At 37.2% G+C, this 24273-nt stretch overlaps 1 protein-coding gene across 7 annotated transcripts in view; it reads right to left on the bottom strand.

Annotated features, from left to right (window-relative positions):
* Nucleotides 1-24273, bottom strand: part of PTK2B (protein tyrosine kinase 2 beta) — a 2401727-nt gene that overhangs the window by 375100 nt on the left and 2002354 nt on the right. For all 7 annotated transcript variants that reach the window (XM_044062346.1, XM_044062339.1, XM_044062341.1 and 4 more), the window contains one exon: nucleotides 10772-10811. In XM_044062346.1, the coding sequence (XP_043918281.1) occupies nucleotides 10772-10811 (40 nt within the window). The remainder of the gene's footprint in view (nucleotides 1-10771; nucleotides 10812-24273) is intronic.

The following is a 24273-nucleotide window of genomic DNA, read 5'->3' as shown; positions in this document are numbered from 1 at the left end:
ATAACAACTTCTCCTTAGACTTAGATGAGTATGCATATGACCTATTATTGGTATGTTGCAATTTTCTGACCATTAGGTGAAATTCTAAACCGGTTTCTCATTAATCTGCAACTGGTCCCTCCAAAAAAGTCTGTTAATAAACCAAAATAAATCAAACATAATTTTTTTTGCTACACCGCATATACTAAAATCTCGTCTTACACTAACAACTGTGGATAATATGAGTAACAATCTATATGTTAATGAACAAAAAAATCTAACAATGATTATGGACCCCTTAGACATTCTTCAGATATAAAGAAAAAAGTTTTAAGACACTTTCTAAGCAGAAGGTACGGTATAAAATTTGTCATCTTTTACCCCATACTTCTAGAAAAGGAATAGCCATGAAAGTGATACCCTGGAATATGGCTTCCCACTACTCACTATTATGTCCTGAAAAAATGCACATAATTCAACCGCAGAAAACGAGATATTCATATCTGCCCTTTTGGCACCAGGCCAGACAGATCATTGCAATCTTTTAAATCCAGTCAACTCACTCATAGTGCCAAACAGAGCCACCCTTCTACTCAGTTCTTTATTATTCAAGATACCCATACTTTGTCAATGTCCCGCCATCATTTCAAAGTTGCCTGTCAAAGAACAAATCTTACTCACACAGAAAAATACAAGATTCTCTAACCTTGATCAGAGCCAAACTTAAGTTATACATTAGAGAAAAGGCATTCACTAGACTCAGCATTCCACTGTAACTACAATCCCCAATATAAGGAAGTGTCACACTTTAAGTGACTTCAAGGCTGAACTGAAGAAACATCTTGTAAAACTTTCATGTTGGGCATGCTTTCGGGACTCTGGATAACCAATACATGTTCATATAGCTTACAAAGATGTTTACCATGTCCATGATAGAAAACAAATGTGCTTTACTCCCATTTTTATATATGGAGGGAAAAAAAAACATTTTTTACATCTTCTCTAAATTTATCACGTCAGCTAAAATTCTGTAACTCCATATTTTATGTCGTAGACAAAATCTCAGATTGTAATTGTTTTAGTCTGTCTACATGATGTACACTGTAAATGAGAAATATTGCTGTACTTGCTTATATTTATTCAGTGAAGCAAGGTCATGGCTGAAAAAGTTTAACAGACCAGACCACCCATCTGGGTAACAAACAGTAAATCAATCAATCAAGAAATAAAGGCTAAAACAGGGTTCTGCAGCCAGGTGGATCTGCAGGTATTGTGAAATAGCATGATCCTGTGGCAACTGCAAAAAGTGTTCTGAATGTGTTTATTATACAATGACTGGTCATTCTTCTTCTATTCAAAAATGTACACATTGATTGGTCAGACAGACCAGCATGTCTGTTATAAAATCTAGCCTACACCAACAGTAAAAGTCTGGCCACCTGGACTTTCTTCTATTAATATATGCTATGGGTTTCCAGTTTTCTTGACCTAAGAGGTTCACAAGTACAAAGTTTGAAACCTGAACAGTTTATTGCTACAAGACAGACAGGGCAGAAATACAACGAAACTCAGGTATGTTATGCGAAACCAAAGAAAAAGACCTGATTTGCCTTGCCCCTCTCACACCTCTAAACTATCTAGATTTCAAACTTTATTAAAAAAAAAAAAAAAACACCAACAGAGATCTTCCTTTCTGCGTTGCTTCCTTTCCAAAGCACTGATACAGTCCCATGATTATGTAGTACAAGTCCCATATGCAAGCGCAGTACATCAGGAAAGCAGCAGGATAGTAAGAGGAAGTGGAAGAACACTATGGAACCATTATACAAAGGCATTATTTAAGAAAAGTAAGCAATTTTTTTCTTAAATAATGTCACTGCATAACAGCAATAACCCATGGCTGGGTGTGGGTAATGCTGGAATTACCCATGGTTGGCTTTATTTGGCTTCACATTCACGACAAAACCATGTCAACCGTGGTTAAATCCAGCATTACTCACACCCAGCCATGGGTTATTGCTATATTAGACTCTTCATGAAGCAGAGAATGTTAGTGGGAGAATGAGGGAGAAGCACATGATTACCTGACTGGGTTAAAATTCCAAGTGAGTAGTTACTTTTACTGGCTACCTTAACTTGGCAAGATAAGGTATTGCAGGTTATGAAGGAAGAACCTGATGGGGAAAATAGGCATTTGTTGAAGTCTCAGCATTCTGGGGAAAGCACAAATGACAGGACATTTGATAGAAGTGATGTCTATCAACAGCAAAGTGAAGAAATCCGCCGTGTGGCTTAATGTGTCAAAAGTCATCCATCATGTCCAGTGAAACCACCCAGGCAGTCCATGGGACAAAGACCATCTCCCACGGGGTGACCATCTAAACTGAATGCACTGAATGTGTGGGCAGGTTTCTAGCAGATGAAGTCTATAATTGACTGGAAACAATCTGACCTACTTCTGTACCAGGAAAAGATCAGATTAAGGTTGCCACATCTGGACAAAGGAAAAACCTGACAAAAGCACCACCCTTTGCTCAACCCAATGCCGCACCCATTTCAATAAATGAATGCACTTTGCTCATCGGTCAAAGTTAATAATCACGCTAGCAACAGTTTTGAAGAATCGATGCAATGCATGATCAAATGTCTGAACATGATGCACAGGTTGAAAAATATTTTGAAATATCGTTTTGGCATCTGATATGCTTGAAACTATTATACTTGATAAGGAAAGAGGGGGTCTAAAATAAAACTAAGGAAGTGAGAAGAGGAAAAAGAATTGATAATATTTGTACACTGTTACCTGCAATGTATAATTTACAATTTTCCTGAAACCAGATTTTGCTCATATGTACATTACTAGTAAAATCAAAAATGTGTAATTTTGCTGCAGGGAATATAAAGTTTAACTGGCGGATAGAGCAACTGTTTCACTTTTGTAAAAAAGAAGGCTCAGGCAGTTTAGACTTTGAGTAGGTCTTGTAACATGCATCATGAAGAGAATGGTGACAGTTATCACAAAAGATCATTCTGACACAATAATTTAAATGCAAACAGGCAAAACAAGTGACTCAGTAAACATTTTGGGAAATATAATTCAGAAAAGTGTTGCTTTTCAAAATAATTCAAAACAAATACTTAATTACTCACCAAAACTGGATTTACTGACAAAGACTATGATTTCTGTATTTCCTGACATACGTCCTGATTTTCTGAATGTCAAGACAAATTCTCGACAGGTAGCAACCCTAGATTAGAGTGAAATCCACATCCCTCTGAAACTGGATGGTCTGTAAGGTCCATTTAAGCAATGCAACGAGGCCTATCCAAAAAGTTCCACTGAAAGTTACAGATCAGGCATTGGAGTTATTTTTGTGGAGGACTGACAAGATCCATTATGTGGCAAAGAAAGGCAGCACATCTAGAACCCAGTAATCCCTTTTGATGGTTTTCCAGGCTGGAACAAACTTGTAAAATTGCTTCCATGGGCAGCCACAGAGCAGTCTCAGGATTGCAAAGCATAGATGGGGGAGTTATTCCCTTGGATCACAACCAGGGTAGGCCATCTAAAGAGCACTTCCCACAAGAAAACAGGCATCCATGATGTCATTCCAGAGTACTTTTTCTCAGGGAGAAGAGCTTCATCCATGCTACCCTGTGCAAATAGGTCCATATCCCTAGTCAAAGCATCACATGGTTAAAATTAAAAAGCAGCCTTTGACAAACTCTCAATAAATCTAAGTGGAACTTGAAATGTGATAGCAAACGAAGAGGTGAGGTTGCTAGGACACAATGTGGCATTGGAGTACACTTTCTTTCCATAATTGACCAAACCTCTATACTACATATGCTATGATAAGGTGGTAAATTACTACAGCTTCTGGGTCTTATGCTGAACTATACAGCACACAAAGGACTCATCAATGGGATCCTTAGAGAAATGCTCTTCCCGCTCCTTGAGGGGATTATAAACTGAATTTGACTTCTTAGTGGCAGAAAAGGCAGATTCAGGGTACCTCCACATTCCCTTTAAGTCATCCTAAAATACTTCCTCTGTGAGAGGGATAACCCAAGGCTCCCCAGGTTTCTTCACCAAAGACAGTTCTCCTGACATTCCTCGGGGGGGGGGGGTGTTCACCATAAGCTTGCTATGCTGTTTAAAGATGGAATCATCAGGAGAATGGGTGGATGGAGAGGAAGATGTATTAACCTTGTCCAACTCAGCAAAAGAACTCCAGTGCTGGGGAGTACATACATTGCTTCACCTTAGTGATACATGTTAACCCTAACCCTTCCCTTCACCTTACCCTAACATGCAACTTACCTTAAAAAGCCCTTTCCCTAACAGTACCACCATACAAGACAGCTCAAACATTCACCACACACACACACTTTCTCTAACTCTATACCCTTACATAACCCTTACCTTAACCAAAAAGCAATCACACTTGAACACTATCGCTTTACCTAAGCTTTACTCTAACCTTAAAACACACACACACACACACACACACACACACACACACACACACACACACACACACACACACACACACTACGTCTATCCCCTTACCTAACCCTTACCCAAAACAGATTATGAATTTATTTAACTATTCAGACAGTGTGGAAGATTGAGGCCATACCTCTCAATTGTCCAGATTTTAGCCTAATAATTTTGCAGTGTTCCTCATAAAATTTGTGGTTTTCTGACAAATCAATGAGGACTGAAGTCAATAAATAATGACAGACATTTGAGTTTCAAACTTCATATCCTTCAGAAAATGCATGCTAAATCAAAACCTTTTATTTTATCAACTTCATAAGTTTAGAAGAGCCATATTTAAAATCTATCCCTATTTCTGGGCCATTGACCACCCATTATTCTGGGTGTTGCCCAGATTTCTTGGGCTAAGCAGTTGTGAGACATGATTGAGGCTATGAACTCTTAATAAGCTGCTTACCAAACTCAAGAGTTTGATTCCCTCGTTCTCCAGTTGTATGTTGTGTGACTCTGAGTAAGTCAATTAATGAGACAGTGCTCTATGGTACCTGGAAAACTGGCTCAGGCCCATCAGTGGTTTCCTGGATGGCATACAAAGTTACTACATATGAATGTATGACTGTAAAAAGTCAGCTGGCAAACACATTGTTTAGATACATTGTGCAGATTCCTCATAAATATCTTATGGTAGAGAAACATACAATTGTTGCATTCAGTTAGAGTAATGAGCATGCAGAGCAGAGTTTACATAAAATGTCCTTCGCTATATGTTAAGACACAACAAAGAAATGAGACTAACAAAACAGTTATGTATAAATACAGCCTGTACATGTGTCTGATCTGCATAAATGAAAAATTAACAGTTTTTAATAAGCACAGCCTATATTAGCATTTGGGCTATGCATATGAATATGTGTCATATTTACACTATCTTCATCAAATACATATTTAGTTAACTATAATGGATAATTTTGCAAATATCACTGAGGTGGTAAATTAATACACCCTTTGCAGATGTTTACTCTGAATGACTATACAACAGGTACAACTGACATAAATATTTATATATATATATATATATATATATATATACACACACACACACACACACACACACACACACACACACAGACACACAGACACACACACACGTGTACGGAAATTTCAAATTTAACATTAGCTGGTAAGGGTGGAATTGCTGTATATAATTGAGGTGCCATATAATAAATGCACCTGTGAGATAAGTTCATTCAGGACTTCTGTAACAGCTGCATTCAAATTTGTCTGCTAGATGAAATTTCAAAATGTTTTTAAAGTAAGAAAATTATTTAACTTGTATGGTTTTATGGTAGAGCATTCCAGGTGACAGGGGCAATTTTATAGAAGAATTTTACAGCACACATTGGGGGCCTTGGAAGTAGAATTCCTTTCTGAATTTGTATGTCATACATGGTGTTTTTTGTAAACAGTTTAGTTTTAAGGTGTGGGAAGTAGTTCTGATTGACAAGTTTCAGTATTAATATACTGGGTATAAATACAACCCTGGTACCACTTTTTTGGTTTGTTTGTTTTAGATGGTTATACAGCGATGTTCCCAGTTGTAGGCTAGCTTTTTGTTTTGGCAGTTTGTAGCATGGCGATATTTTGAGGTGCAATAGTGCAATGATAGGCAAGGCATAGTGCAACCTGGGGAGGGGAAGAAAATTTATAACCATTGATCACCTACCCTCATCAGTTAGTCTGAAGGAAGCTTTCATTTATCACAAGATTGTTTATTTATTTATTTATTTATTTGTAAGTAAGGGTGTTTTTTGAGAAAATGTTTGGTCCAGATGTACACCTGGCTATTTTTAATGTCTGATGACCAGGAGTTGGGTACCATCGGGATTCCTTATCGTTAATGGTTGGATAGTAGCTAACCTTTTGTTTGCACTTTATAACATTACTGTAGATTTTTGAGTATTAATAATTAAATTACTGAAGCAAAACCAGTTCCTATTGAGCACAGGTATTTGTCCAAGCATATGTCCAGAGTGGAAGACATTTTATGGTCTTTCATAATTAATATATAATCTGCATATAAGAACACTTGATTCTGTAGAGGTCTATCAGTAGATCACTGAGAAATCTTGTTTCGGCACTTCCCTAACTCTATAATCTCTATGAAAGGATGGGAAACTGCAAATTCACCCCTAGTTTAGCACCCTTGTGCTGTGAGGATATGGGTAACATAAAAATGTTTTGCTGGCTCTGGGTTATTCATCCTTAAATTACAAGGACTAAAATTTAATGGGAATGCATGGCTGGGCTTCTAAAGATCCTTATGGATCAATACCCCGATATGAACTTAAGAACAGACAGAATAACAACAGGCCTAGAATGGACATTTGCAGTACTCCCTTACCCACTGAACTTATGTCAGAGAGTAAAATGTCGGCATGGAATATAAATGCTCCTTCAGCTACACAGCTAGCAAACCAAGAATTAAGGTCTGATTAATTCATTTCCTAACTGGTTTTAATTGGTTAGCTATGATAAGCTAACAAAAATCACATGATTTGGATGCTCTATTATATAAATTTAATTAATTGGATGATTCTGGGTACTGATGAAGTCCAACACCTGTTAAGCATAAAAGCGCTTAACCCATTGGGATTTCCATCCATGACTATGTATTAAACACCTTTTTGTGTTACTATACACAGCAGTTCTGTGTTTTACGATTCTGGCTCTAGTATCCAGCCCTCCTAAGTTTGTACACTATGTGAGCTTACTTTTGTATTTTTCAGCTAGCAAACCACTAAACAACATATCAGGAGGCTCCTTTATTGTTTATTTTCTGATGAAGAAGGGCATGCTTAACATTTTCAAATGCAAGTCTGAGGTTTAGGAAAACAACTAATGTTAGAGGTCAATTTTAATAAGTACACAGAGGTATAGGGGTGTATATTATAAGAACCAAGTTTGACAACTTCAAACGCCATATGTGCGACACCATATGGGCAAAGTTGTGAAACTTCGAAACAAAAATAAAAAATGTCAAAATTAAACAAAAACCTACCTGATCGCTCTGAGCAAGCCGCCCTGCATCCCCCACACCCCCCTCTACTTAAATATACCAACTCCGAGATCGGACTACGTTGAAGTAAAGGGAAGAATTCCCTACAGCGATCTCCATTCACACTTGCAAGGTTTTCAATATGCGACCATTTGGTGTCACCCATATGGTGTTCGGATATTGAAATCCTCGCTCTTATAATATAGACCCAGGAATAGCAAGCTATTTTGGCACCCAGGGCTGTCCCTTGATCTGGCACTCCCCCTTCAAGAACCAAAATAAAGTTCTTCTTTCTTTTAAACTATAGCACACTGCTTGCTATAGTTAAAACAACAGCTCCTACAGTTAGTTTATACCTGCCGGACATGGAGTTCTAAAGTACTTCAGTGTGAATGGAACACTGGCATTCAAATGCTGACATTGAATTGAACAATATCACCTTCTGCCAATTGCACCCCCTTTGCCTCATACCTTAGCTATACTTCTGTAAGTACTTGGCTGTTACTGTACTGTACTCTGGAAAAAAAACATGCTGTTTGCAAGATACTGTGTCATAGTTTATTAAATATTCCAGCAATTGCTCAAATACACTTTTGTAGAAATTTTGGCCAGCAGGCAAGTATAAGCAATTGGTCTACAGTTGTTCACCATTTCAAGGTTTGAGATATTATCACAAGGAGGAATTAGTGAATGTTATACCAGATTTGGTCGGGTGTTGCTTTGATCATCAAAACAAATGGCTGACAGGTGCCCAGGGTTGGAGAATAATAGCAGGAAGTGCCCCCCCCCCCCCCCCCCGCAAAAAAACTTTTTTTTTTTTTTAATGGAAACAAGCAGAAACATTACAAAATACAAATAATGAGTTAATGGTATCATCAACAATGTACAATAAAATAGACTCATTAATATGGTAATGATCCAGAAACAACTTAACTCGTTTTAACAGTATTTGATGCCATAAGGCTGTCAATGTTTTATGTGATATATAGATCTAGTTCCAATATTATGCTTACAGACTAAGGAGGAATACAGAAAAAACAAAATATTATTATTTCTATATATTGAATAAGTTAAATGCTGTAGGCCAAAAATATGCTAGTTAAGCCACTGACTGGGGGTTAGAAAATATGCTAAGCTTAGTTTAATGCTGGGGGTCATCTTTGCTAGTGCATAGTTCTGAACTGCTTATATCCTTTAGTGACAGCAGGCTGTAATATATCCTAACAAATATAGTCAATTCTGAGGTATTAATCAGATGCCATGATTTACAGTGGCAGGCAATGTGCACTTTAATTATAATAGATATCTGTGCCATCCATGTTTTTTTTGGTTTATATTCAGTGTTGAGTTTTTTAAATCTATGGCCAGTATGCATTTTAGCATGTAATGGTGATTGAAGGCTCTGCACATTTTGCGTCCACTGGGAGACTGCTTCCTAAAGTAGTTTTATGTACCTACATGAACAAATATGGTCAGCTCCAGCTTTTTGTTCATTGCAAGCTGGACAGGTGTTAGTGGTAGGTAGGCCTTTGCTCACCATATTTTCTAGAATCTAGTAGCACCCATACTGCAGACTAAAGCTGATGCTTCAGTAAATGTGGGTAGGCAGAAAAAGCAGTGTTTTAGTGCTTGCAAGCTATGAGGTTATGCTCCGAGTATGGGCATTGAGATTTCAACATTGTGAAAGTCGATTTCTGTTTGTGAATGCTCATGTATTTGCTATATTCTAGGGCACCTACACACACACATACACACACACACACACACATATATATATATATATATATATATATATATATATATATTTTTTTTTTTTTTTTTTAAACTGAAGATTTGTTGATAGTTTTAAAGTAGAAAAGGGGATAGGGCAAACAATTGCACAGTGGCAATCATAAGGACTAAGGCCCCCTTTGGACTATTACCTTTTCACGGTGAAGGGGTTTGTGAAGCTCAGTGAAGTTATAAGGTATACTATGTAGGGTACTTCAAGATGAATAGATCATGTTACAGAGATCAGACTAAACATGTTCTAGTGGATAAGGTCATGGCAATCCACTCCAGGATCATTGCCACAAAAACTCTATTGAAAAGAGTAGCAAGAGACATGTTGAAATGACACTGGAACATGAGGCCCTCAGGTCTGAAGGTGTTCACTGTACTACTGGTTAAGAGCAGAGGACAATTACAAGTAGTGCTACAGGTTATGACACAAGAGGATTAAAGCCAAAAGGACGTTCATCTGCTGAGGTGCACAGAGATGAAATGAAAGTTTGAACTTATAAAGAACTATACACCACTGGAACTTAGAACATAAAAAGTAAGAACTGAGTTATGTTTCATGAGGATGAGATGACAAGAATAAACACTGACATCTTGGGACTTAGTGAAATGAAATGGACTAAAATGGGTCACTTTATATCGGACAGTCATCAGGTCTTCTATTGTGGACAGTCTCAATCGGACTTGAAGACAAGTCACACAACACTGCAGTGATACAAGTTTCTGCAAATACATATGCAAAAGGGGAGGGAGAATAAACAAATTTTATGAAGACGTGCCGTAACTTTTGGAAATAATCCAAAAAAGGCATTACATTCATTATAGACAATTGGGAAGTTAAAATGTCAAAGAACATCTGGAATATGGGCATGTTTGGCCTTGGCGTAAAACAAGGAAGTGGCACATTAACTAGTAGAATTCTGCCAAGACAATTCAGTGTTCATAGTATACATTGTATTTCAACAGACTAACAGATTATCACCAGATGGTCAGTAGTGCAGTCAGACTGACTACTTAGTTTGCAGTCAGAGATGGAAGAGCATACAGTACATACAGATGTTAAATTTACTGGTCTGTTCAATATTACACTAACATCACTACAAATAGAGTGGCTTGGCACCAATCATATGCTTCAGTGGTCCCTGAAAAGGCATACTTAAAGGTTTTTGGGAGGACAGCTGCCCATTTCTAGCACTTTTCATGTGGTAGCTCAATCCTGTTTAATACAAATTTATGTGCATATATTTATTTATGAAAAGAAATTTAGTAGTCAACAAATAATTTTTGTTAAAACTCATCTTGTTTTAAGATTTTTCTATGAAAACACAGTTCAGTTCTTTTACAATAAATAAGATTTAAAAGAAACCACTGGCTCATACTTTATTGCAGATAAACATACCAGAATCCTAGTTAAGGTGTCTAAGTTAGAAATAATGAAAGTTATGTTTACTTACAGTTTTGGAATATCTGGAATCTCTGGCAGTGCTTCTCTATCTGTGAAGAAATGTAAATCATTAATAGCGTGACTATTTGTATGAAATGTTTTTCATTACTGTACAATCATTCTTGAAGTAGATTATAAATATCTTAATGATACATATGGTTATAGCTAAAGATCTGGTTTGCTTATTATTTTGTAAGTAAATCTAACCATTCAGTTCACAGTTTTCTGTTCCTCAGTTACTGATGTGCTACAGTGCATTAATCTCTCCCTGATACTGCCTATGTTGAAATTGTGACAAATCTCCAATATTTCATGCTGAGTTTGTCTAATACCAACATCCAAACAGTTGTTTAGAAAAGTGTAATAAACACCAGCACTGAATAGTTTCTTTGTAGAATGTAAATAGCACAGCAATGAAGAAAACAACTCATTTAATAAACGTGAATAATTAGCAGTCTTACTCCTCTGCATTCTTTCACACTTGTTTAAACTGCATGTATAAGGATATACTAATGCATCCCACTATTAAATCCATCAAGTATACTTCCTAATCTGAACTGCTTTTGTGTGACTTCTCAGAAGCATAAACATTTGACACTGGAAGTGACATAGCTGTAGAAGTTCAAATATTAACTCAAGTATTTGTTTATTTCTTTGCCTTGTACATGTCTCACAGATACTCATACTGGATTTCTGTCTATAATAACAAATGTATTTGTACAGCTACTTTATTGGGCACTTACGACATTTTCTGATAAGTCACTGCATATACTGTAATTACGTCTTTTTTGCAGTCAGTGTGGCATACAAAGTGATGTTTGATAAAGTAGCCATTTGTTGCTCCCCCTTTCCAGTCTACATTGGGTCTAGGAACCTACAAAGCTACATTATAATCAGACAATAAATAAGAGAAATCTGTGTTTCATTAATGAAGCTTCTTTAAACACGCACAAAAGATGCAACAGAAAAAAAAGAGCACTCGTGCTGTTATTTGAAAATTTTGCAGCAATCAGAATTAAATATTAATTTCAGAGGGATTGGAAAACATTCATTTTGCAAAAAAAAAAAAAAAAAAGGCTTCTACTGCACGCTCTTTCTCCAAAAAGATCCACTGTTTTTCTCAATGATAAATCCTTTTAATTTTAAACCATTATATAAACATGCAGATTCAGCTATTTTTTTAAGTTCAGTAAGATATCCAGTGATATGCATTGAATAGTTTTGATTCATGACTACAGAGGCTGGATGTAACTGGCTACTGGCTCCACATTTTTACTCCACACACAAGAAGTACAACTGCCATTCCAGGGGTATCTGTACTTGATGTCTGGTCAACACACACCCAGTCGGAGAACATGCAAGCAGTGCTTAAAAACAAGACTATACTCCATGACAGATGATGTATACATGCATTTATGTGTATTCATATGCATTATTTGCTAGCTTGTGTTTGTGTACATGTGTGTGCAGACAATATTTAACAGCATGTGTATGTTCAGCAGGGTGCTGCTATGTTACTAAAACTAAGGCAGCTGGGCATGGAAGGTCATGTCCTTATATGTTGTTTCTCTGTACGTGTGGACAAAGCTACTAGTGACTGTGGGTAGAATTATATCACTTCAGCACAGCAGAAGACAAACAGAACTACAATCTACCATTATGGATGTGCTGGACATAATGCTTAAAGATCAAATATAGTGCTTTTAGACTACCATAGTGGACCACAATCTCTCAACTCTTCAGATTTCTGCAGAAGGCCTAGATTTTTGCTTCATATTTCTGGTCTGTTCCTCATATAATTTGTGGTTTTATGGCAAATCACTTTGGATTAAAGTTTCTGAATGATGACATACATTTGAGTTTCTAACTTCACATCATTCAGAAAATGCATGTTAACACACAGTCTGTGATTCTAGCAACTTCTTAAGTTTATAAGAGCAATATTTAAAATCTACCCCCATTTTTGGACCTTTGTCTCCCCATTACTTAAGACCATGTCCACACTTCTTGTGCTAGGTTGTAAGATATGCAGTGGGATCTCACCTAAAAGAAGGAATCTGCAGCTACCTTGCAACTCCATGGCTGTTGACAGCTATGGTATGCAGGCTGGCAAGCTGTACATTGTCTTAGAAGTATTCATATTGCATAGTTAAGTCACATATGTTACACATACCAGCTGTCTGCATGTTACAGTTACAATTAGCCCTATAGCCCAAATGAATAGGTCTTTCTGAAGGGGCAGCTGAAATGCTGACAGCTATGGGATGCAGGCTAGAACCAAACTGTGTTAGAAATCATATTTTTACTTCATAGCTCATTCACATACGTAATGCATACCAGCTGCCTCCTTGGTGCACTTATAATTACACCCGCAGAGCCCCAGTACATAGCTGCCTCTACAATTACATTTGGAATATCACAAGTATTTTTCAATTCATTATCCCTATGCAGTGAGCCTAAAGAATTGCATTTTATGAAGCTACTGTACATATATTTTTTTAACGGATATGTGATTGCCTAGCCTGATAAATGGTTATACACACTTTACATATATCAAAGATGCTCTGATGTGTCCATTGCAGAAAAAGATCCCTTTTAATGACTATGTGAAACTTTTTTTTTTAATTTCATTATAGATTTTTGAATTCCACTGCATCAGGCTAAATGGTTCAAAGCTTCAACCTGATGGAAAAAAAATTGCACTGTCTCCCTACTTATACATATGCACAGCCATGTACAAACAAAATGCCAGAAAAGCTTTGGATCATTGTCAGTTTACAAATCAAAATACATGCACACAAATAGAAACAGCACTGGCAGTGAGTGACTCACTATGCAAACCAGCAAAAATGAAATGAAAAATGAAGAAATGCAATGAAGTCAAAACATTGTTCAGTTTACACTCGACCAAGGGTAGAGAAACACTGTAGTTTGCTGCACAAGACATGGGATGCGAAAGATTTGGCATGTTGGTGACCATTCATGTGATCTGTATGGTAGAAATTTGAGTTTTGCTTTAACTTACTTTTCAGCGGTTCCTGAACTTGTCTATATAGGTGGTAAGGGTAGGAAGTTTACTGAGCGTTTGTAAAGACTGCAAAGATTCTTTTAACTAAACATTCGGTTTATACGTTATACTAGTCTGTTGGTCCAGAAGACCATTAGTAGACTCACCACAATATCCCAGATTGTTGGCACCTACTGACCTGACTAATTTGCATCTAGCTTTGACCCATTCAGTGAGGACTTGAGTGGCCAAACATGGGGTGTATTTACAACTGGCCATCCATGACAGATTATGTACATATGCATTTATGTATGCTTAAAGAGGGTCAGAGTGCTACTTTACTTTATAACCAAAGGACATTTAGTCCATAAAAGTGGGACTGAGTCTTTGGCACATCTTCCAAGCAAGTAATGTTACATTTTATATTTTTAATAAGTGCCAAATGGATTGCAAAAATTAAGTAATGTTACCCACTCCTCTATACAATAGACAACAGTGTTTTTTATATTTTCATAGCTGAAGATGCAGCAGTTTGGGTCAGTAACACATGAGCACACTTTTTTTGTTGCAATCTGGTTTTTATTGCATTTTGTTAATATACAGATACAAATACAAATACAGGTCACACAACAAAAGCATATAGGCTCGAAAAGAGAAGGTGGATACAGTTAGTAAATACTTGCTTGATATCATATAGGTTCAGCAAAAGATTACAAGGGAAATAATTAACCTCCTGTGTGCAAGTGTTTTAGAGTTTAACATAGAATAGTGAAAAGGGAGTATTGACAATTCAAGATATTGAATAATCATATGTAAGAGTATAAGTTCGTAAACCTAATACCTATTTGCTTTAACTATCTACATTATGTACATTTGACTGTCACTAATTAAGGAGGTATTAGCATGAAGATATTAGTTATTTCTACTGACACTAGGGTAGAGGAACGTGGTAATAGGGTTTCTATTTTGATCTTTCAGGGGTTAGAGTGGAAGTGGGGAATTAAAATCGGAAAGTATATAAACTAGGGTTAATACTCCACCAGAAGTTGGGATATTAGACGAGATGGAAGTAGGGACGCGGCCAAAAGAATAAGAAGAAATAGAGGAGTTAAAGTGAGAAGCGTTATTATTTAAGAACTTCTATAAGGTTATTCCAGTATTTTTGAAAGTAATTACTTTCTTTGTGCTTGTTGTCTTCAGCTTACTTGCTAATACATATTTGATAGACATAGACTTGAACTCCTTCCAGGATGTTTTGGACCTATCTAACCAGTTTAGTGTAATATAAATTTTAAGTAGCACACACAGTGTCACAGTAATATGTTTCAGCTCATATTTATAGGGACTGGGAAAAATATTCAAAATCGCCATTTCCCAGGATAGGGTTGACATCATATATCCCAATTTTTCAAGTTGTGCTCTTAGGGAGCACCATAGTTTGTATACATTTTTACAGGACCAAAATATGTTAAGTGTATCTGCTACCGAATTGGGGCAGGTTGGGCAAAGAGGCGAGGTATTTGGGTTAATTTTACTTAGGAATAAAGGTGTAACGTAGGCGTTATTGTTTGTCATGAACTGAGTATATACCAGTTTTTTGAAAGGGGTTAATTTTATTGTTGTGTCAATTGCCTCAAGTTTTTGGTCAAGTGTTATTTCTTTGTTTTGGCTATCCCAGTACTTAGAGAATAGAATATTGTCTTGATGTTTAATTTTTGTTATTAATTTGTAGACATTAGAAAGCATTTTAGTCCTTAACAGAAGTTGGGCTATTAGTTTCTGATAGAGCTGGAATTCTGAAGGGGTTACTTTAATCTTGTCTGTAACCAGAGATATTAGGTATGGTATTTGTTTAATGATCATGTAGTATTTTTTATTGACTGCTAATGAAGCTATGATGGCTTCAAATGGTAAGTCTTTAATTATATAGAAGTCCCACACTGTACAGTTCTTGATAATAGGGAAACTATCAAGATTTAACATGCTGTTACTCAATTTGAAGTTGGGATTTAAATGGATTGGTTGAGCCATCACTAAGGAGCTTTTCAAATCAAGAGATGTTATCAGCTTTTGGAGCCCAATGATATTTTTTATTAATATAGGGTGAATTTTATATTCTTTGAGAGTTTTAGGGTTAAGAAAGATGGTTGCTCTAGGATTGATATTAGATGCACTTATGTGTGCATTGTAGATTTTTGTCCATATGGGGTTCCAGACTTTATTTGAAGGATGGAAATTGGTTATGTGTAAAATACGGCTGGCATTTATCATATGGTAGTATGTTAGAAAATCCGGGAGGGCCAAGCCCCCTCTTTCTTTGGGAAGTGTTAGTTTAGTGTAACTAATTCTGACATTTTTAGGGTACCACACAAATTTCTCCAATGTAGTATTCATTTTCGAGAAGAAGGTATTTGGAATGCTTTGATTAAGGGCAAAGAAATGGAAAATAATTTTGGGGAGGATATTCATTTTTATAATAGCTACTTTTGAGAGGAGGGAGAGGTTTAGATTTTTCCACCTTGTGAGATCTTCCATGACTTTCGACCATGTTTTATACAAATTATTAATTAGCTCCTGTTGGGGATGGGAGAAGTTTATACCCAAATATTTAAGTGTATAATTAACTTTGATCTTTGTTTCTGGAATGAAAAATGATTTGTGGCTAAGAGGGTTTAGAGGAAAAATTATTGATTTTTTGGTATTAATGGCGTAATTTGAGATTTGTGAAAATTTGCCAATAGAGCTTAGGATTTTTTCTAGATCAGTTGAAGGTAGTTCCAAGTAAATATTTAGGTTGTCTGCGAAGGCGGTATATTTCACTGGTATTTTATATATATAGACTGGATGTTGGAGTGTTTTTTGACTTAGTTTTAGCAAGAGAACTTCAAGATAGAGATTAAATAAGTAAGGTGATAACGGACATCCCTGCCTTGTACCGTTTATTATTTAAATTAGATTTGAATTCTTTTTTGTTTATGTTTAGGGTAGTAGATGCCTTATTATAGAGGGTTGCAACCATTCTGATGAATTCATCAGGGATGGAGAAGCGTTTCATAATTTTAAAGAGAAAATTAAGTTTACCCTGTCAAAAGCTTTTTGGGCATCAACCGAAATTGCATATTTGGGAGAGTTGTCATACTCTGTCATACTGGTTATGGCTTTGATGGATAGAGTGTTGTCCCAAACATGCCTTTTGTTCATGAAACCTAATTGGTTATGGGATAGGATATGCGGTAATATATTTTTTAGTCTATAAGCCAGGACAGATGATAGAATCTTTATGTCAAGGTTAATTAAAGCAATTGGGCGATAGTCATTTGTATTGAGGTTAATGTCGTTTGATTTTTGTATAAAAATAGTCTTGGAGTTATTAATATACAAGTCAGAAATGCCAAATTGGATTACATGATTATAAACCTGGAGTAGAATGGGAGCTAGGACTTGCTTAAAGGCCTTATAGAATTCTGACACATAGCCGTCTGGACCTGGGGCTTTACCTGGTTTCAGTTTATTAATGGGTAAAATTATTTCCTTCATGGTTATAGGTGCCTTTAGTAATTTGTTGTGGGTGTCACTTATTACTGGAAATTGTAATTCATCTAGGAAAGGGTCATCGAGGCTTTCTAAATTGAGTATTTGGGGCTCGTAGATTTCCTTATACACTTCTTGAAATACATGTATGATTTCTTTATCTGTGAAGAAGGATTTACCCCTATAGTTAATTTGTTTTATTGTAGTAGGTGGGGGGTTGATGTTTATTATCCTTGCTAGAATTTTAGAAGGGGTTTGCGCCCATTCAGCATATCTATGAATAAGTCTGGACTCCATAAGAGAGTATTAATTTAGGTGTAATTCGTATAGTTGTTTTTGAAGGGTGAACATCTGTTTTTCAATATCTACAGAAAACTTAGTTTGCAACTCTCATTCTAGTCTTCTTAGTTCTGTTTCTAGTGCCAAGGTACGCAATTTGGACTGTTTCTGAATTAGGGATGCCTCTTAAAGTAGCTTTAGCTGCTGCCCACTGTATATCTAGGAAGGTATCTGACTTTTCAAAAGAGCTTGTTGTCTGTGACAGGAATTCTTGGATTTCTTGTTGTTCAAGAGGTTAGGGTTAAGGGACCAATTTGTAGTGATGCAGTTCTCATGATTAGGTTTATAGATATTTAAGGTTAATTTTGGCATGGTCAGAGATAGTTCTAGGGTCACTGCTATATACTATTTCATAAGATGAAAAGAATGCTGAGATTATCCTGGACCAGGATTTATGGTAAGCTGAGAAGAATGTGTAATTACTAACAGAGGGGTCTTTTCTGAAAAGTTCAAAAGGATCAAATAAATTAAAATTGTCCATTATATCTCTTCGGGTGTTAGTAATACCCAAAGGTTGTGTGTTAAATTTGCAAGTTCTGTCCAGTTCCGGTCTGATGGTCATGTTCCAGTCGCCCCCGAGGATCATTAGGTGGTTATGGAATTTTTCGATAAGTAAATATAGTTCATATAGGAAAGAGGATTGATGCAAGCAAGATCCATAAACATTTAATATAAGTATTTATTATATAGTGGGGTAGAACATGTTAGATAGCACCATCTGCCTTTATGGAAGCACGACCCATAAACATTTAATATAAGTATGTCTGTGTTATATAGTGGGGTAGAACATGTTAGATAGCACCATCTGCCTTTATGGAAGCACGACCCATAAACATTTAATATAAGTATTTCTGTGTTATATAGTGGAGTAGAACATGTTAGATAGCACCATCTGCCTTTATGGAAGCACGACCCATAAACATTTAATATTAGTATTTCTGTGTTATATAGTGGGGTAGAACATGTTAGATAGCACCATCTGCCTTTTGGATCCCAACCTGTGGCTATAATTGAGCCTCTGAAAGAATTTTTAGCAATTGTTGCTACCCCTTTGGAGACCGTGCAGTTCCCTGCAGCTATTATTTGTTTTATCCAGTTCTTTTTAGTGTCATTCACCCATTGTTCCTTTGTCATGTGTGTTTCTTGAATAAGAGTAATTTCAACAGTAGATTTTTGAAAAAGGTGTAGTACTAGGCTCCTTTTTTTATTTTGTAACCCTTTAATATTCCATGAGTCTATCGATAACATTAGGAATTTATTTAGTGGGTTGGTAGAGTCTGGACGTTATTGCTAGAGTTAAATGAATTTACGTACAGAGGGGTGGATAGGTTATGTAGGAATAGATAACTAGAGTGCCAGCAGAAAAGTTTATATATATATATATATATATATATATATATATATATATATATTTTTTTTTTTTTTTTTTTGGGATAAGTATATAGCAATAGTAGGGTATAGTGACAGCCTCCTCTCTCAGGCCTCCCCCCGTGCTTAGCCACATTCTACTTCTATCTGAAAGAGATAAAAAGATACTATTTACATAACTAACTATTTTACAAAAAATTTCCAACATTCCAAAATCCAACTTACTACCCACACTTGAACTTCTTATAGGTTCATAGGTTGGTACTGGGCTATCTGCCCGAAGGCATATATTAGCCCACCCACGTTGTGCGGTATTCACCGCCCCTTAAGTAGTTCCCTAGACCCTTGTACTAGCAGTTAGTACCCTTGGCCCCTATCTAGTAGTGCTGTTGGTGTGATCCCCGGTGAGAACTTTCTGTTATCCATCCACTCATCAAGGTTCCTCTTGAAGAGTGATAGTGAGGGGCTCTGCCTTATGTAGATTGGGACCCTGTTCCATAGTAAGGGAAGTCTCTGCGAAGGGAATCTATCCCTCCAGCATGTTCTATTCATTGTTGTGTTGAGGTTTATATCCCTAGAGTGTGTAGCTCGAGTAGATTTGGTTTTGCTAAGATGGAGCATGTTCAACAATTCTGGGTTGGACATGGCTCCGTACGTTAGACAGAGATCGCCTCTGAGAAAGCGGTATGCAACAGAGAACAGTCTTAGCTTTATCAATCGTGCTGCATAGGGCAACTGTTTGAGGCCAGTAATCCTCTTGGTTAGGTACCTCTGTGGTCTCTCCAGCTGCTGGAGATGTCTAGCCAGGTACATTCCAATTGGTGCATTGTACTCAATAATGGGTCTGATGAGGGAAGAGTAGAGGGGCACCATTACATCCTTAGATCTTAATGTGAACCCTTTCGTGATCAGATGGGTCACATAGAAGGATTTTCTAACCACTTTGGCAACATGGTTATCAAAGGAAAGTTGACTATCTACTTGGGTCCCTAGATCCCTTATTTCTTCTTCAGATTTCAGGGGATTACCTCCTATGTTGTAGTTTGCGGGTACTCTGTTTTTTCCAAATGGGATTACTACGCATTTTTTTGCATTTAGCTTGAGACCATGGCTTTGACACCATGCATCAGTCTCATTTAGGCCCTTCTGGAAGATCTCCATGTCGGTCGGAGACTCTATTATAGCACCCAGTTTGCAGTCATCCCAAACTTAGTCAGCCACAGCCCTTCCGTGCTTGCCTGTACTTCTGAGAAGTATATGCCAAACAGGAGGGGCCCCAGGTTAGAGCCCTGAGGCACACCACTCGTTACTGGTCTGGATTCGGACATAGATCCTGCTACTCTTACTTTATGGGATCTGTCTGAGAGCCAGTTTGCGATCCATCTTGTGACCTTAGGGTTTATGCCCAGGCTGGTGAGCTTATCAATAATACCTGAATGGGGAATGGTGTCAAATGCTTTAGCAAGGTCAAGGTAAGCCGTGTATACCTCATTTCCCTTATCTATAGCCTGAGTAACTGTCTCAAAGAAATCCACCACGTTCAGAAAGCATGATCTGCCCTTGACGAAGCCGAACTGTGTGGGGTTCAGCGACTGGAGGTTCCCAATCTCTCCATTTATTAGTTCCATAATGATTCGCTCCATAGCCTTACAGATCAGACTGGTCAGGCTTATTGGTCGGTAGTTCCCAGGGTCAGTTGTGACCCCACCCTTGTGTAGCGGGACCACCGTTGCCATGCGCCATTCTATGGGCACATATCTTGTGGAGAGGCTGAGACTGAACAGGGTATTAAGATGCGGGGTTAATTCCTTTTGGAGCTCGCGTATGACACAGCCTGGGACACCATCTGGTCCCATTCTTGCTCTAAATTACCATTTGTTATTTAGCTAATTAGCTTATAATGTGAGCCAGCACGTGTAATTGGTTAAAGCAAAAGAGTTAATGCAAAACACATTGTACATATAGTTGAAAAGATTTTTTAAACAGAATTATAACAGTACAAGTAATCATACCAAGTGGACTAACATATTATTGTCCCCTTGGGGCAAAACAACATTCCCTCCCTACTCTGTCTTAGTTGAGGTTGCAGCATTCCTCGAGAATACCTTTCATGGAGTTTATATAATGTGTCTTAATGTGTATTAATGAGAATCGTATGGGGGTAGAAATTATTCCCTCACTTCCAAGATAAATTAGGATTCCTACCCTTCTGCCAATGGGCACTCATATCATTGCTTTTTGGTATGCTTATATGTTTGCCCCACAGTAGTGTAGCACATTAAGACTTAAACAGTGATTATGTGGTCCCAGTTATCTTTACTAGCAATAATGAATAATATGTTTGCAACCAGGCATTCTGTGTCTTTTTCTGACGTCAGCTCCCACACCATTATAGATTTATGTCACAATATAAAATAAACAACAGTAAGCACCCATCACGTTCCCAGACAATTGCTATGCCAAGAATCATTGCCTCAATACTGGCCACATAACAATCGAACCCCAGATTGTAGTTTGGTTTGTGCTACCCCTGCCCCCGAGTCGCGGTATATACATAAATATACATACAAGCATACCTATATGGACATATAGATATATACACATATATATACTGTTACCGAACCACAACAATAAAGTGCCTATATTAGGTGTAGTCTACCCTCATTCAGATCTCACATCAAGTAGAGTTACTCCCTGTGAAGGAGATGCATCATCTGATGTACCTGGGGGAATATGCAAGTAAGAGTGTAGCAAAATTGCCATCAGGATATAAGGCTAGTCTACCTTTCAGACACAACTCTGATCAAGAACCACGATCAGCTTCATTGGTTCTGAACTGGATGTGCATTATTACATACCTCATAGAGGGTGGTCTGATACCGCTTCATAGACATAATCTACGTTTAACTACATTTTCAAACAGCTTAAGACTCCTTTTCTCATGAGAATAGTCACATAACTTTGTAAAGTATTCATACAGTCATACAGTATTGTTCCCCCATTTTTAAGTGTTGCATACGGAGCACTTCCCATAACAATGCAGCTCCCTATCATGTTCACAGCCATTTGTTAATTGCCCACTCTAAGATAGGAAAGAAAAAAAAAAACTTCACTATTAGGATTACAGTTTGAGGTACAGACTAATAACCTTTCTATTTTAGCATTTGGTCAGTGTCTAAGAAAACATAGGCTACATGCAGTAGCACACAACAGAAAGCAATCCATCATGTTGCTAAGACAATCTAAGACAACTTACAAATACTACTAAAAAAGCTATCCTATTAGATAAACAAAACTTTTACATCCAACTACAACAAACTAACCAAAGGAACCCACAAAAATTTTGGTCCAGCATCAACAAACTCCTACACCCAGGCCAATCTACTACACCTAGCCCAAAAGACTCTAGCCATGAGAATCCAACATAAACTGCCAATGCCTTTAATTCTTTTTTTACAGATGCCATTCAAACACTAGCTAAGCAATTATCTCCAAGTTTCCATAATCTAAACACCTCACCAACTTACCCGATTCCATCATTTCAGCTAAAACCTGTTCCTACTTCCTTCATTTGCTCTCTTCTAGAAAAACTAAAACCTACTACCCCCTCTGCTGACCATCTACCTGCAGAATACCTGCAAAAAGGAGCCAAAGCCATAGCCTTCCCCATTTCCATACTAATAAACAGAACTATAACCGAAGGATATATCCCATCTATCTGGAAAATCTCACACATCATCCCCCTTCATAAAGGCGGAAACTCCATTGACATTTCAAACTATAGACCAATAGCTCTACTCTCCACTGGCAAAAATTATGGAAAAATGTGTCCATAAGCAACTACTCACCCATCTTATCGAAAATAACCTACTTGCCAACTGTCAACATGGGTTTAGACCTAACCACAGTACCACCACAGCTCTACTCTCCTTCACAGACTGTATAAATTCAAACCGTAATAATAATACTCTTTCCTCATCTGTCTTCATTGATTTATCTAAGGCTTTTGACATGGTTAACCACCAGCTCCTTATAGAAATACTTAAATCTCTTTCTCTTGATACACTAGCCTTAAAATGGTTCAAATCCTACTTAGATAAAAGACAACAGGCAGTACTATGGGAAAACAATCTATCCTCTCACCTCCCCATTTCCCTTGGTGTTCCCCAGGGCTCCATATTAGGCCCACTGTTATTTTCCATTTTCACTAATGACCTCCACCTAGCAATTCCACATGCAACCTGCATTCAATATGCAGACGACTCCACCATTATTTGCTCAGCTAAAACTCCTAACGAGCTACAGTCCCTGACACAAAAAGCATTTAATACAGTTGAGCAGTGGTTTTTAAACCGTTGCCTCCTACTTAACTCTAAAAAAACTAAACTTCTACTCTTTACTCCTACTCGCAGGTCAACCCCTCTTCACTTCACTCTTATATCCAAGAACGGGACTCTTATATCTCCTGACCTAACCACTAAACTTCTTGGAATAACCATAGATAATAACCTAAACTTCGATACTCATATTAACATCACTATAAAAACAGTAAATAAGAAACTGGGATCCCTTTACAGAATCAAACCCTTTCTTACTCCTTCAGCCAAAACCGCTATAGCTAGAACTCATTTAATCTCTACCCTACTCTATTCTTCACCCATATTTACCAATCTCTCAAAAAACAACCTCAACAGACTTGCTACCTCCTATTATAGTATTGCTAGATTTGCCACAGGTTCTCCTTTTAGAACACATCATTGTAACAACCTAAAGCAATTACGATGGCTAGAATTCCAAAACCAGATACTATTTCACCAACTTGCTATTATCCATAAGAGCCTGCATTACCCCACCTGTACACCTATACTGATTACTCTCATAACCCCCTACAACAATCTTAAGAATTTACGCTCTTCTAATAAGCTACTTATTGCTACCAGCAAATCCAACAACTCAGCTGGAGATTCGTTGTTCTCTAACTCTGTTGGCAAACATTGGAACATACTTCCCTCTGAACTCCTATCTCTATCCTCTATAACACTTTTTAAACAGAAACTAAAACAATTTCTCAGTACTCATTGGTTATGCCCTTGTACTAACCCTGACTAACTTTTTTTTCTATTTCCTATGTGTTGTCTGCTTCTAATATGAGTATGTTCTATCTACTGACATTATCTTGCTGTTTCCTATAAATCTTGTATTTCACTGTATCACATGGTACATTTGTATAAGTAAACAACTTTATTATGCTATTTTATCCTGCTTGC

This window comes from Protopterus annectens, chromosome 2.part1 (assembly GCF_019279795.1).
Source record: "Protopterus annectens isolate FY-2018-M chromosome 2.part1, PAN1.0, whole genome shotgun sequence".
Taxonomy (NCBI): domain Eukaryota; kingdom Metazoa; phylum Chordata; order Ceratodontiformes; family Protopteridae; genus Protopterus; species Protopterus annectens.
Note: the sequence above shows the minus strand (reverse complement) of the source record. Positions and strands in the feature narration are given on the sequence as shown.